The sequence below is a fragment of the Falco peregrinus genome, chromosome 7 (assembly GCF_023634155.1).
Source record: "Falco peregrinus isolate bFalPer1 chromosome 7, bFalPer1.pri, whole genome shotgun sequence".
Lineage (NCBI taxonomy): Eukaryota > Metazoa > Chordata > Aves > Falconiformes > Falconidae > Falco > Falco peregrinus.
The window spans coordinates 56,961,688-56,974,671 of record NC_073727.1 but is presented as its reverse complement, the minus strand read 5'-3'; the positions used below and the strand labels follow the sequence as shown (position 1 = coordinate 56,974,671).

The following is a 12,984-nucleotide window of genomic DNA, read 5'->3' as shown; positions in this document are numbered from 1 at the left end:
ACCTGGGGACTGAAGAGCTTGGACAGTCAGGCTCCGACAGCAGCACATAAAATCTGTTTTGTTAAATTATGCCTGCCATGGCTGCGGTCTGGGCCAAACAGCATTCACAGACAATGGCTGGCTGTGCTTTTTTTTGAGGTTAATGCAGGCCAAGGACCATTCACAATACAACCCTGGACGTGGATAATGTGTTTTGAGAGGTAAAAGTTTATCTGTGGGGACCAGAGAAGGATTCCTGGCTTGTGGAGATGCGACCCCACAGCCCTTCACATACCTTTCTCTGAGACCAAATTATCAAAGGAAGAAGCCTGAAAGGCTACTGTACATATAACTGAATGCTTGCTTTCTCCTCGGTCATCATAAAACTGCCATACATTAATAGGAACTCAAGCAATAAACCACAGTACTCCTTATCAGAAATACACGTTATCAACCCGGAGCCCGATTCTGTCAGGCACCAGGTTCTGCAACACAGCGATTGTCATTATGCCAGGTTTGTACAACATAAACAAGGCTGTCTAGGTTTGGCAGTAAGAACCCTCACTGTCCATCCTGTTTTCAGTCTTTCAGTCTCTGTGCAGTCCTACAGCAAGCCTCCAATACAGACCAACACATCCACAGATATTCGTGAAAGCTATAGGACCTCGCTGCAATCACAGTTGCAGCATAACTGGACATGTAGAAATGTGTTCTTACTACTATTAATGTAATCAAAACTTCCATCTCGCTATTATTATTGTGTTAGCATGCAAACTCTATTACAAATTATTTTCAACTGCTGACTTACCAAAATACCTGGAGTATAGTGTGATACATATTCTGGTTTTCATTCTAAGCTTAAGATAACTCATCTGAAATTATTCCCTTTGTTAAAGCTGTTTCTTTCACTACAATGTGAAAAATATGTGTACAATATGCGCTGGAGGAACGTTGATCTTCTGTCTTTCTCTGTATGCCCCAAAAAGTGCTGAAATTCTTCTGTGCATAAAGTAACTTCAACGTATCCCTGTAGGCTGAAGGCCCTTTTCTGAATTTACCAATATTCCAATTCAGAAGACAAAATCTATACAGCTGGTTAAATCATAGCTTAAAAAAAACATATGCAAAGAACTCTTTGTGAAACAGATGACTGATTTCTTTTCACCGTCCAGTATGAATGAAATGCAAAACGTAAACAGACATTAAGTAACATAAACTTGACTGCAAAACTGTTTTAATCATGAGATACTGTTAGCAATATAGATCAGTTTTCTTAAAAATATATATATTCTTTGGAAAAATATTTTATTTGTTATTTTCCCCTTAAGATTTTTTTTTTTAACTGACTCATTTGAGATTTTCCTGTACCCATGCTCTCAGTTTGAGAAAAATTAGATTTGTCCTTCAAAACTTATTCATGCTTTAGTATAAAGTTTTTGCCCGCAAAACTGCATCAACGTTTACTAAATGAAAGCAATAAAAAAGTGAAAGCAAATAAAAAAAAATAACAAAATAAGAGGTGCTCACCGATGCAGTCCACACTGAAGAGATTCACAGAAGTTGTTATGGATGATTCATCGCAGGTCTTCATTCCTCGCAGAGCAAACCGCACCAGGGAGGCTTTGACTCCCTCTGGTAGGAAGGACAGCAGGTAGACGGGCATGTACAGAACATAACGAAGTTTGCACAGCAAAGGGGTCATGAGCTTTCCTTGAGGGGACTGAGCCATACGCTCTATGGTTGGAAACAGCAGCACAGAGCGAAGAACCTGCCAGGCCAGGAGAAAACATCTGTCAGCAAAGGCCTACGCACCACAGCCCAGCCTAGGAGGCTGCGTTTTTAAATGAGTCTCTGCCTGAAATGCAGTTGGCTTTCCAGGCATGCAGCACCTCAGACACTTAGTCGGGCTTTGTGGTGGGCCCAGGTTACATTATTTAAAAGACGATGCAAACGAGTACATGTTCCTGATGTTTTATGGGTGAGGAGGGGGAGTACCGAGCAGGAGAGTGGCCCGCAGGAGGAAGCACGGCATCAGGGGACGGAGACCCGCCAGGGGTATCGGGCAGCATGCCACCTCGGGCTGTCCCGGCTCTCCTGTCAGCAGCAGTACAGTGCTTCCCATTCCATCTGGTAACCTATTTTCTCTAAGTAAACCAACCAAACAAATTAAAAACATGTCAGCCTCTGTGAACGGGAACTTTGTTTTGACAACATGTGGGGGTTTCAGTCTGCAGCTCAACATAGGTAAGCTTGGTCAGAAAAAGAGTCTAAGCACCCAGCCCCTTCACTAAGGTGTGCACAGCGGTGCACAGTATCACTGTGTCATAGGGAAACACACGTATTTTAAAACGAGTTATGATAACAGAATGCACTGTAGCATTAAAATAGAATGAAAAACCCATTCACACTAACCAAAAATGAATGAATACACCTACTATCAATTATATTCCAATGGTAAGATCAAACAAATATTCTGAAAGGATATCTGCAACTTTTTTTCTGCAAGTAAAAGCATATTGTAAGCATTCATACAGGAAAATGCCTCACAGACAGAAGACTACAGAATGTAACAGAAGTATCAAAGTAAAGTAAAAGAGGTTCTAGATATTGCATTTGCAGATAATTAGGTATAAACCACTGTGCTTTGTTGGTGACAGCATAAATAAAATAGATGTATTTATATATGTCTGCTTATTGCACATATCACTCTACACATTGCACACATTAGACTACTATTTTGTAAAAAGTATTTGTGACCAGCACCCCCAGGCCCTTTCCCCCCAGCCAGTTTCCAGCCGCTTTGCCCCAGCCTGTAGTGCTGCGTGAGGCTGGTGTGACCCAGGGGCAGGACCCAGCACTGAGCCCTGTTGAACTTCATACCGCTGGCCTCAGCCCATGGATCCAGCCTGCCCAGACCCCTCTGCAGAGTCTCCTGCCCTCCAGCAGATCAACACTCCCCCACAACTTGGTGTCATCTGCAAACTCACTGAGGGGACTCACTGAGGGGGCACTCGACCCCCTTGATCTCCTGGCTCTCCTTGTTTCTTCCCTCATCATTCCCTGCAACTGGAAGGACAGAGGAGAACACTACTTGTGCTCCTGATCCTTTAACCAGTTGTCCCAAGGCCCTGAAGTCTCTCTTGATTGCCCTTGGACTTCTTGTTGCAACTTCATTGCTGCCTACCTGAATAATCAACAGCAGACAATAACCTGAGGGCTGTTCCAGGGTGGGCAGCTTTCTCTTCACATCTTCAACCCGGGCTGCCCCAGGGAGGCAGCGGACTTCCCTCAGAAGTGGGTCTGGTCTGCACATTGGGTTTTCTGTTCTCTTCAGAAGGGAGTCTCCTATGACAATGACCTGTCAGCAGTTTTGACGCAGGGTGTAGGCCTGTTTAAACTTGGCAGCACCTCTGTGCTAGAACAACCACCATCCTCATCCAGTTCCACTTGCCGAGCCTCATCTCTGCCATGCACGGGCACCTGGGTTGGTGGGGCAGGCACAGAGGAGATGCACCTGCTGTAGCAGGCAGGAACTTGTCACCATTCCCCCCCATCCCTCCAGTCACCATGTTCATCCAGGCAGAGAGCAGACAGGGAATCCTCCATATCATGCATCCATCATCAGTAACTTGCCACGCTGTACTTTCCACAGTGTCTTAAAAGCAGACTTTGAAAGTGCTATTTATATCAAATACAGAACTATTTTAAGAAATCCTTCAACTTTCCAGCTGATACTGCCTTGGTTTTAGACAAAGAAAAATACATTCTCAGGGAAACCAGTCCTGGGCCTCTTTTTATTAAAGGCAACCAGCAGCTGAAGTATACGAATGCAAGACTTGTACTAAATTATATAGTAGTTTTGTGATACTTCAGCTAGGAGCTGAACTCAAACTGTTGTGATCTAAAGCAGATTTGACCTGCGTTCCCTGGCACACATTAATCCTTTGACATTACAGTTTATAGATACAGGATTAGTTGCTTGGAGTGCTGTACTAACCACTGGGGGAAGTTGGTAAACCCTGGAGGAAAAAGGACAAACCAAGAATGCTGTTAGAGTGTCCCGTGCATTCCTGTATTTTTTAATGGCACACAAATTTATGAAATGGTGGTAAGATGGAAGACAATTTTATTTAATGTCTTCCTTTTTTTAATCTTGTGCAGACAGTAATAGAGAAATGTAACATCTGTATTTGTCAGATACTTATCAGCTATTTCTTAGCTTACTGCTAGCTTCCTGAGCCAGGATTTTGACTGCAGGCTTGCTTCAACTGCAGATACAACAGATTTAACATATTTTAATATAATGACACATATGTTCATTAAAAAGTATGTCATATTTGTGTCTTGCAGTAAGTGAAGTAGAAATATACAGGTAAAATGAAGGACATTAATGAGATTCAAAGGGTCAATATCAGTTAATTATTTTTTTAGCTTTCAAATGCCAGAATCTTACCTATATCCAACTTACACTAGCTGAAATAAAGTAGATGGCACAGAATTATATTCAAGTTACAACTTTCAGAATTATTATAAAACTAGTCTTTCTGAAGATGGAGGACACTGCCTATCATAAGCACCAGGTATTATCACAGCTATGAATGTCACAGTACGTACCATTAAGTAATGTGTGAAGGTTAATGACCCCTTTATTTATGGAAACCATTCTCATACTTAATGATAGATGTTCCTTGTGATACCAATCAGGCAAAATACAAACAATATTGCATACAGCTAGAGAGAGAAATCCAGATTAACCAAATTACCCCAAATTCAAAGTCCAGTGTTTTTATCAGTTAAACACATGCGAAGGCAGAGAGTCAGGCAAGTAGAGACACTAGTCACAGAGACTTGAGCGGATCAGGGGACTACTGAAAGTTGGCCAGTGACTCTACTGAAAGCAAACACACCCTGTGCCCAGGAGTCACTGAGAGCTGTGGGTCATATCACCTAGTCTTGGTGTGCTTTGGTCAACTCGCTAAAAATAGTACATGTATCCTTACATTATACTGGAATTGTCACTGTTGATTTTTGTGACAATAAACAGTATTTGTAAAACTGTCATTCAACTTATTTAACATACTATTAAACTGCAAGACTTCAACACTCAGGATGACACATGCATTAAAGTTCAATATGCAAGACAAAGATGCTCTTTGGGTTAGTCACCAGGCAGCTGCTTCTATTTTCATCATTAATTTTTAACTCTATAAATCACACAGGGCTCAAGATCTGAATGGTTCAAGGAACTATAATATGACGCAGTGTCTCAGAAGTTTTAGAACTTGTTAACAACAAGTAAACATAAGTACATATATTACGTAAGTAACAAAAAGCTAACATTATCTGAAAGCCCTTCACATAATTCAATGTGGTGCCAAGGCAGCTCCTAGTCCCTAGTCAAGCAGAATATGTATCACTGAAAAAATGAATGGGGCATGGCCCGAGCATGCGTCCAGAGAACAAACCACCCTCAAAGCCCAATATACTGTGCCTGTTATTCCTTCACACACCACAGTAGGAAGACGTGGGGAATTTCAAAGTTTCACTTTTGTCACCGTTTATACACCTTGGTATCTAGAGCAATCAGTCCATCAACTTCAGGTATGTATGACCTGCACGGTAAAATTTTGCAACATAGAAGATACTTTATTTCACAGGAAAAGTGAGCCCTCAGAGCAAAGAATATTACATGTCTGTTCCCCAAAAGTATGGCATTGACCAAGAAGCTTTGTTTAGGCAGGATCCCTAAATGAGTATGATTCATTTCATGTGATGATTGCTTCATATAAATACTAAAGAATAAAACAAAGACTTCCTCCAAACTACTTAAATAAAGAACACATATATTTCTGTACATCTGGGGTTTGTATTCAGCTATTAACCTATCTAAAAGAAGATGACAAGGTGACAACTGAGTACCTTCAAGTCTTCGCTAGCTAATGGCTATCTCAGCATGTTTTTGGATTTGCAGAAACATTTGGATTTTTTTTTTGTTTTGATTAAAATGAGAACAGAGTATAAAAAGCCAAAGAATTAAATTTACAGTGAATTGTTGTTTAACACTGTACAATATAATAGTCTCAACCATACCAGGCAAAGGATTTTTGTGAAATGTTTGTTTCCTTATAAAAAGACTAAAAATATGCGGATCAGATAAAGCTAAAAAAACCCCACAGTAATATTTTTCATTATTGTCTTCTACTGAAAGAGTTGAAATATGTTCATCAGCTATGATTTGAAGTTTGAGTGGTAATACTATTTGTTACAGGGACTGGTAAACTACAGTGCTGAGGATGTAAAACCATGCTTAAAAACCATACAACTTACACTTACAAGCATATTAAAAAAAATTATTCCATTTTCAGAGCAATTAACTCCTCAAATGCCAGGAGGAGCTTAATACATTTGAAATCAGGTAGTCCTGAGTATGTGTATGAAATGCTGGTTACAGATTCAGGCACCTCAGATGTGTACCTTCCTGAGATCACACAGCTGAGGGCCCAGAGACAGCTGTTACACCATGCCGCTTGCTCGTAATACAGAGTGACAAAATGGGAGAGAAAAGCAGGCAGGATGTGAAAAGGCAGACGCTAACTGACAGAAAGGAGCAGGAGCCATTTTAAAGATTTGCTTTAGAAGAGACTCCAAGTCAGTGAATTTGCTTTCTCAGTCCCATACCTTGGCTCCCAATGGACAGACCATCCCTGCCCATGACACCTTGCAAGCATATTCAGATCTTTAAGAAATTCGTAACACATGACTCTGATCCGCTGAAGAAAATATCAGAAAATGAAACTTCCTCAGAAATAAACAGCTGGTACACCCTGCTTTAGTGGCAGAAGCAGCAGTCATTAGAGGCTCACACTGACTTTTGAGTGGGGAAGGTTTTGGTGAGTATTTGCTTCTGCTGCATAATCTGTTCTTAATCACCAGGTGTGCAGAAATGGTTAACATAATAACCACCAACACAAAAACCAGAAGGCTCAGCTCACACGCCAGTTATGCAACTCAGAGCCCATGAGGAACTCCAGAGATCAAACCAGCGGGCAGAAGCAAGGAAGCAATCTATTATGTTTTATAACTGACCCATCACACCGACTGATACTCAGTAAAGCATCCAAGCACAGTTCTGCAGCTCGCCCACAGACCCTGCAGCCACACACCCCTGCTCCGTAGCAACAGCATCACTACGTGCATGACTTCAAATCACAGGGATAGAAAGAAAAGCAAGGAAGTTTTATTTAAAATTCCTTCAAAATCCGACGAAAAGCAAAAGCCGTTTCTCTGTCAGAAGTAACACTTCTTTTGATATATATTAGTTCACCCCACATATTACTTTGTTATTCCTCTGTTGTGTTGGCAGAGGAATAGCTATTATCTATCAAGTGAAAGCTAGTAAATTTTTCGAAGATAACATAACGATGCACTTAATGGTAATCTACAGTCTATGCTTGACATGGAATGCCACATTAATCACAATTTCTTCTACTCAGTATGCAGAAACCTACAGGCAAAACAACAAGGGTCAGGGAAGTAGTCCTTGCTTTATTTTATCACAGCTGTGTCGAGCAGATTTCCAAGAAAGTGCATAGGGCAAACCAGACAGCGTTGGCTTGGGGCGTGGGCTTTCCTTTCATTGGAGCGAGACGTTCTGGACTTGCCCATTCACTTTGCTCAGTCATAAATTATATAAAATATAGATTAGTGTAGTGTATTATAGTGTAATACAATATAATATATAATAGAGTTATATTTTAAAATCTTGAATGGTTTCTTCTTCAGCTGTTCAAGCTGCCATTTGGTTGGTTTATCAGCAAGCTGCCTGTTACAGCTCAGTATCAACAAACCTGCATGATTTCATCACAGCAAAAGAACTAAAGAATGAACACAAGTGACAAAAAATTATTTCACTCCTGGTTTGAGGTAAGAGCGTACTGTGTGCACTTTCTTCCCTTCTACCTTATAGATCTCCTGTCACCCTAAATGAATGTTTGGGCATATTAGATAGGCAACAGAACAAGCATCTCAAACACAGTTAATAAAGAATCTCATCACTGAACATTTCAAAGTGCTTTATAAAAATTAAGTCCCACAGAGAAGACTTAGCATGCTTTTTATGGACAAATAAACAAGCCAGCCACAAATACAGCAAAAAATTAATTAAGGGCCTGGATAATAATATTTCTGATGGAAATTTTATATAAATATATATAAAATAATACTAACAGCTTGGCAAATGGGAGCAAAAAGGCAATGGGCAGCGAACCATAACTCCACACATTTTTAAGGGTTATAAATGCAAAGGATGCAAAATAATATTTTGGGTGGGACAAGTGACTTAAGTAGATGCAACAGAAAGAAATGAAAAAATTCAAATGTTAAAGGAGGTATCAGAAGTCTCTATTGACATCAACTTTTATGCTGCACCAAGCTATCAGATTCCAACTGTAGAACTGTTACCAACAGGAACAGTGCAACAGAGAGTAATGCCACCTTACACAGATGTGACAGCCACCCTCAATTTCCAAAACCAGAATATTGTGTCAGGAAGCTATAAAAATATTAACATAAAGCCCGACAATGTTAATTATACACTCATTCCTCTCATGCAGCCACACTGTCCTGGAACTACGCCATATTATATATGCTGAACTAATAATTCAGGAAGAATCAAAAGTAAATGCACTGACTTAAAACGTGGGGATTTTTGTTTTCTTTCGACCCCTCCTTTTGTCTAAGTGGTTACTCGATTAAAAAAAAATAAAAAATTACAGCATGTTTCAGTTATACATCAAGCTAGCAGAACCTTTGCAGAGTGGTTATGCCTAGAAAAGAAACATACCCTTTCAGGAGAAAACCAATCAAATGTTATTTGCAAAGTGTTTACCCCTCCTCCAAAAAGTTAGAATGAAACATGAAGTTGAGAACACTACAGAAAATATATTTCTCTCTAATTCAAAGAATTACGTTAATAACATAAACTTTTAACACTCTACCACAAGACTGATCATAAACCCGGTGCATTCTGCATTTTCTTCCCATCAGGCCGTAAGAAATCCTCCAGCACCCAATGACATATTTCATAATGCTTTGTAAAAAGATCTAAACCTCTAAACCCAATGATCCAGCACAGGATGAGAAGATGGCAGACTCACAGCACTACCACTGGCATGGGCCCCCTTTTCTGATATGGAACTTATTAAATTTTTTTACAAATCCCAGGAAAGGTGTTTTTTTTAGCCAACAGAAAATGCTACCAAAATGAAACACAGAGATCAGTGCCAATGGAGGACTGCTTTGTGATCTGAAATTTTTGATGAACAAGATACACCAGCTGCCATCTGCAAGTTTTCAATGTTATGCAGAACACTATATACTGTCTATCTGTGGTCAATCTTCACTGCTTCCAAGGAAGGAAACTGAGGCATCAGAAGCTATACCTCCAGTAAGGGCAAAAAGTATTTCTTGGAAGTACTGCATTCTGCACATGGGAAAGTCCATAAACAGGAGTTCAGGTACTGAAATGTAAGACAGGCTTCATACTAGTAATTAGAATGCATACATACATATACATATATATGAATGACATTTACAATATATAACTGAAATATATGAGCTTACATAATTAAACATGGTGCAAAAACTACAGCAATGGTAACAAACATACTCTCTTCTATTTTTTACAGTCCCCTCCATTAACTATTCACATTCACTAAAAACAATATAGTCTTCTTGCTATTACTTATTTGGATGATTACTTCAGATTTAATATTTTTTTGTCCAGAAACTGTTTTTTAAATTTTGGAATGTATTTATATCCATATGATCCTACATAAGTATTGCATTAGAATATAACATAATAGGTAACTGCATAACAATTCTAGTTTTTCTCTGTATTTACTCTTTGTAATGCTTATAGAAGACACTCATAATACACATTCTCTGTTTGATGAGGTTAAATGAGCCAAGATAAATTATCTTCCTAGGCTTTCCCTCTACAGTCTGAACTCATCTTTCTTCAACACAGCTGGCTAGAAATTACCTTGTATGATAGTGCTTAGAATTTTCTGTCCTATAAATTATATTATGCTGAACTAAAATGTGTGTGAGTTCTCTCCATGTGTCATTCAGCTTCACAAAAGTACTGATGGAGGCTCTTAAGAAAGACTTTTCTTAAACATTATCTACAAATATGACTCATGAGATGTGTAAGAAATAGTAAGTACAAAAATATGAAGATAACATTTTCAAGTCCCCCTCCTGCACACCCAGACTTTTAATTCTTACAACATGTGTCGAATAGACAAGGCTGCCTCTTTAAAGTGCTCTGCTGACATGGGTGTCTTCTCACTCTCGTTCCTTGGCCAGATTGTCACTCAAAGATCAAACTAGAACACAGTCAGCAAGAGCTGAGGCATGGAAGAAGTGGTAGCCAAGCTCTGATCAATGCCTCCTCTACAGATCTGCAAAGTAACTAGAGATTCATACTTTTAACAAAACACTATTGCTTTAATATTGTGTTGCATCACACCCTAAGCTCAGGTTGGCTGTGTGACAAGATGCTGCCTGTTCTAGTGCTGGTTTCTGTTTATCTTTGTCTGATGTCAGGGATGTCTCTGCCTCTTGGCATCTGATGTATTCTTTTTTCATACTTAGCTTCATGTTTTTATAATTCAAATTACTTATAGCACAATTCAATTGATTGGGATACTCAATTCAATTCCTATTCTGGATTTGAACAAAACAGGCAAAATGAGAATTATGAAAGTGTGTGAGAGAGAGACCACTCATTTCTCTGTGACTGCAGGGAGAACCCACGCAGACCCCTTCTCACGTCTACAAAACTTCATGACTATTACTGACCTTAAGGAAGCTGGTCAACTTACATATGTCTCTATCATTTTGAATTACAGAAGAGAGAATTTTGGAGGCTACAACAGAGTGGATTCAGGGTAACAAAATCAAACAACCACATATCCAATGTTTTTAGCTATTTCTATTTGGACATACACATAAACTATCAGCTATATTAGTACTTCAGGAAACAGTATGCATACACATATACTTCCTTATACATTCCACAGAAGATTTCTCTCAGAAACAACCTATGTACAAGTCTTCCTGAAAACCTCAGAAATGCATTGTTTCCAAATATTTCAACAACATTGATTTCCTTCAGGATACAGGGCAATGAAAGATACAGGACACACTGATATTCATCAGATGAAGTTGTGCATAATCTTCACAACTTAACAGTATTCTACTGTGGCATTAACTGTTGCAAAATATAAGGTCATCCTAAGATATTCCTTTTTTAAAGGGAAGATTAAACAGTTGTATGGACAATGCCATCCTCAGTGATATTAGACAAAGTCACTTATGTAAATGGTACATAAATATATGTGAGCCAAGCAAGTGTTAATGAAATTTAAGGGGAAACTTCCTTTTTGTGTATGCTGGTTCATGATTTCCCAACCACGGGTCTTCTTGCACCTGCATTTTGAAGTAGTCAAACGTAATACAATGCATCACAACAAATTGCATTTTTATCTTTCCCCACTCTACTGGCTCAATGACAATGCCACATCTTTTCATTAATTTTCATGCTTTAATCAGAGACGCATTATGAAAAAAAATCTTAAGAAGCATGTCCTGCTTTCACACTCTGCCTCTGGTATATTCTTTGTCTGAGGTACATCACTGGTTCTGGGACAAGTTAGTCAAAGGCATTCTTTTAGCTGCAGTACATGCACTAGCTACAAATAGCCATGCTATTCCTTACTAATGACATACTGAAGCTCCTCATAGGCAGCTAACCTGTGCCGTACTTCTACAGTCTATACTGGAAAAAAAACAACCAGGAATATTTTAAGATCTAAGTAGATGTTAACTTCTAGCTGATGCTATTCAATGACAGGAAAACAGAAAAACTCAACCTCCCAGCTGACAAAAAATGTCAGGACGCCCTTGTGTAAACCAACAGAACTATGACCAATTTTTCAGTAGCAAAGAGTTTCCTTAACTCAGCTGTGTATGTAGCACAGCTTTGCTTCTACTCTATGTGATAAAAAGAAAAGAAGAATTTAGCAGAAAAAAGCAATTATTAGGATGCCTTGAAAATAAAAGTTAATGCAGCTGGTTCCACACCATTTTAAAAATTACACTTTCTCCCAGTGTGCCCATCTATTACTCATACTAATTTAGTTTCCTACATTCAATATATCCAATATTATCATATAAATTGCATCTCCTTCAACATCGAAATTTGACCCACTGTGTTCAAATATATATAAACCATATTTTTCAAATGAATGAAAACTTGGGTTTGTTTTTTCACTATTTTCTTTCAGCTTCTACCTGATGACATGAATAGCAGGCAACAGTCTCATCTGTTTAAAATGCTCTACAGCGATCACACAGTTTTTCCATGTCCTGGCACCTTCTTTATTTAACATACATTATCCAATTTTATTTGAAGTACATCTTTAATGCCCCAAGCCTCCAGTGCTTTCTGGCAGTTCCACTTGGATGGAAAAAAAATTCAAGGACCAGCATTTTTTAAAAAAATGTATTTGTATTTCAAACTGTAGTCTTCAGTGTGACAATGAATACAGTGCTGGGTACAATGATTACATCCTTAGGTATGTAGGCCTGAGTGTCATTTGCACCAAGGTGAGGTGTGATTACATTTATGTCTACTTTAAGGCCACTTTCCACTGACTTAGCATAAATTTGATTCTGAGCCTTATATGTTAGAATCCCGTATCCAAACGCTTTGGACCAGCTGTATGAAGAGGCCTTTTAAAATGTGAATCACAATCAGGCTTCTGCAGCATTAACTCTACATAATATTATTAGGAGTATAGTAAAACTTGCTCTGCAGAGTTTAATTACAGAAGAACTAAAATGTGATGAAAATAACTCAGGATACATCTTTCAGTAGCAAGAAAGTGAGAGGCATGGAAATCTTGGTAGTATCTAACTTCATCTGCTAAGAGTAAGAAA

At 38.9% G+C, this 12,984-nt stretch overlaps 1 protein-coding gene across 4 annotated transcripts in view; it reads right to left on the bottom strand.

Moving 5' to 3' along the window:
• Nucleotides 1-12,984, bottom strand: part of LDAH (lipid droplet associated hydrolase) — a 124,434-nt gene that overhangs the window by 38,915 nt on the left and 72,535 nt on the right. For all 4 annotated transcript variants that reach the window (XM_055810188.1, XM_055810187.1, XM_055810191.1 and 1 more), the window contains one exon: nucleotides 1,507-1,747. In XM_055810188.1, coding sequence (XP_055666163.1) covers nucleotides 1,507-1,747 — 241 coding nt within the window. The remainder of the gene's footprint in view (nucleotides 1-1,506; nucleotides 1,748-12,984) is intronic.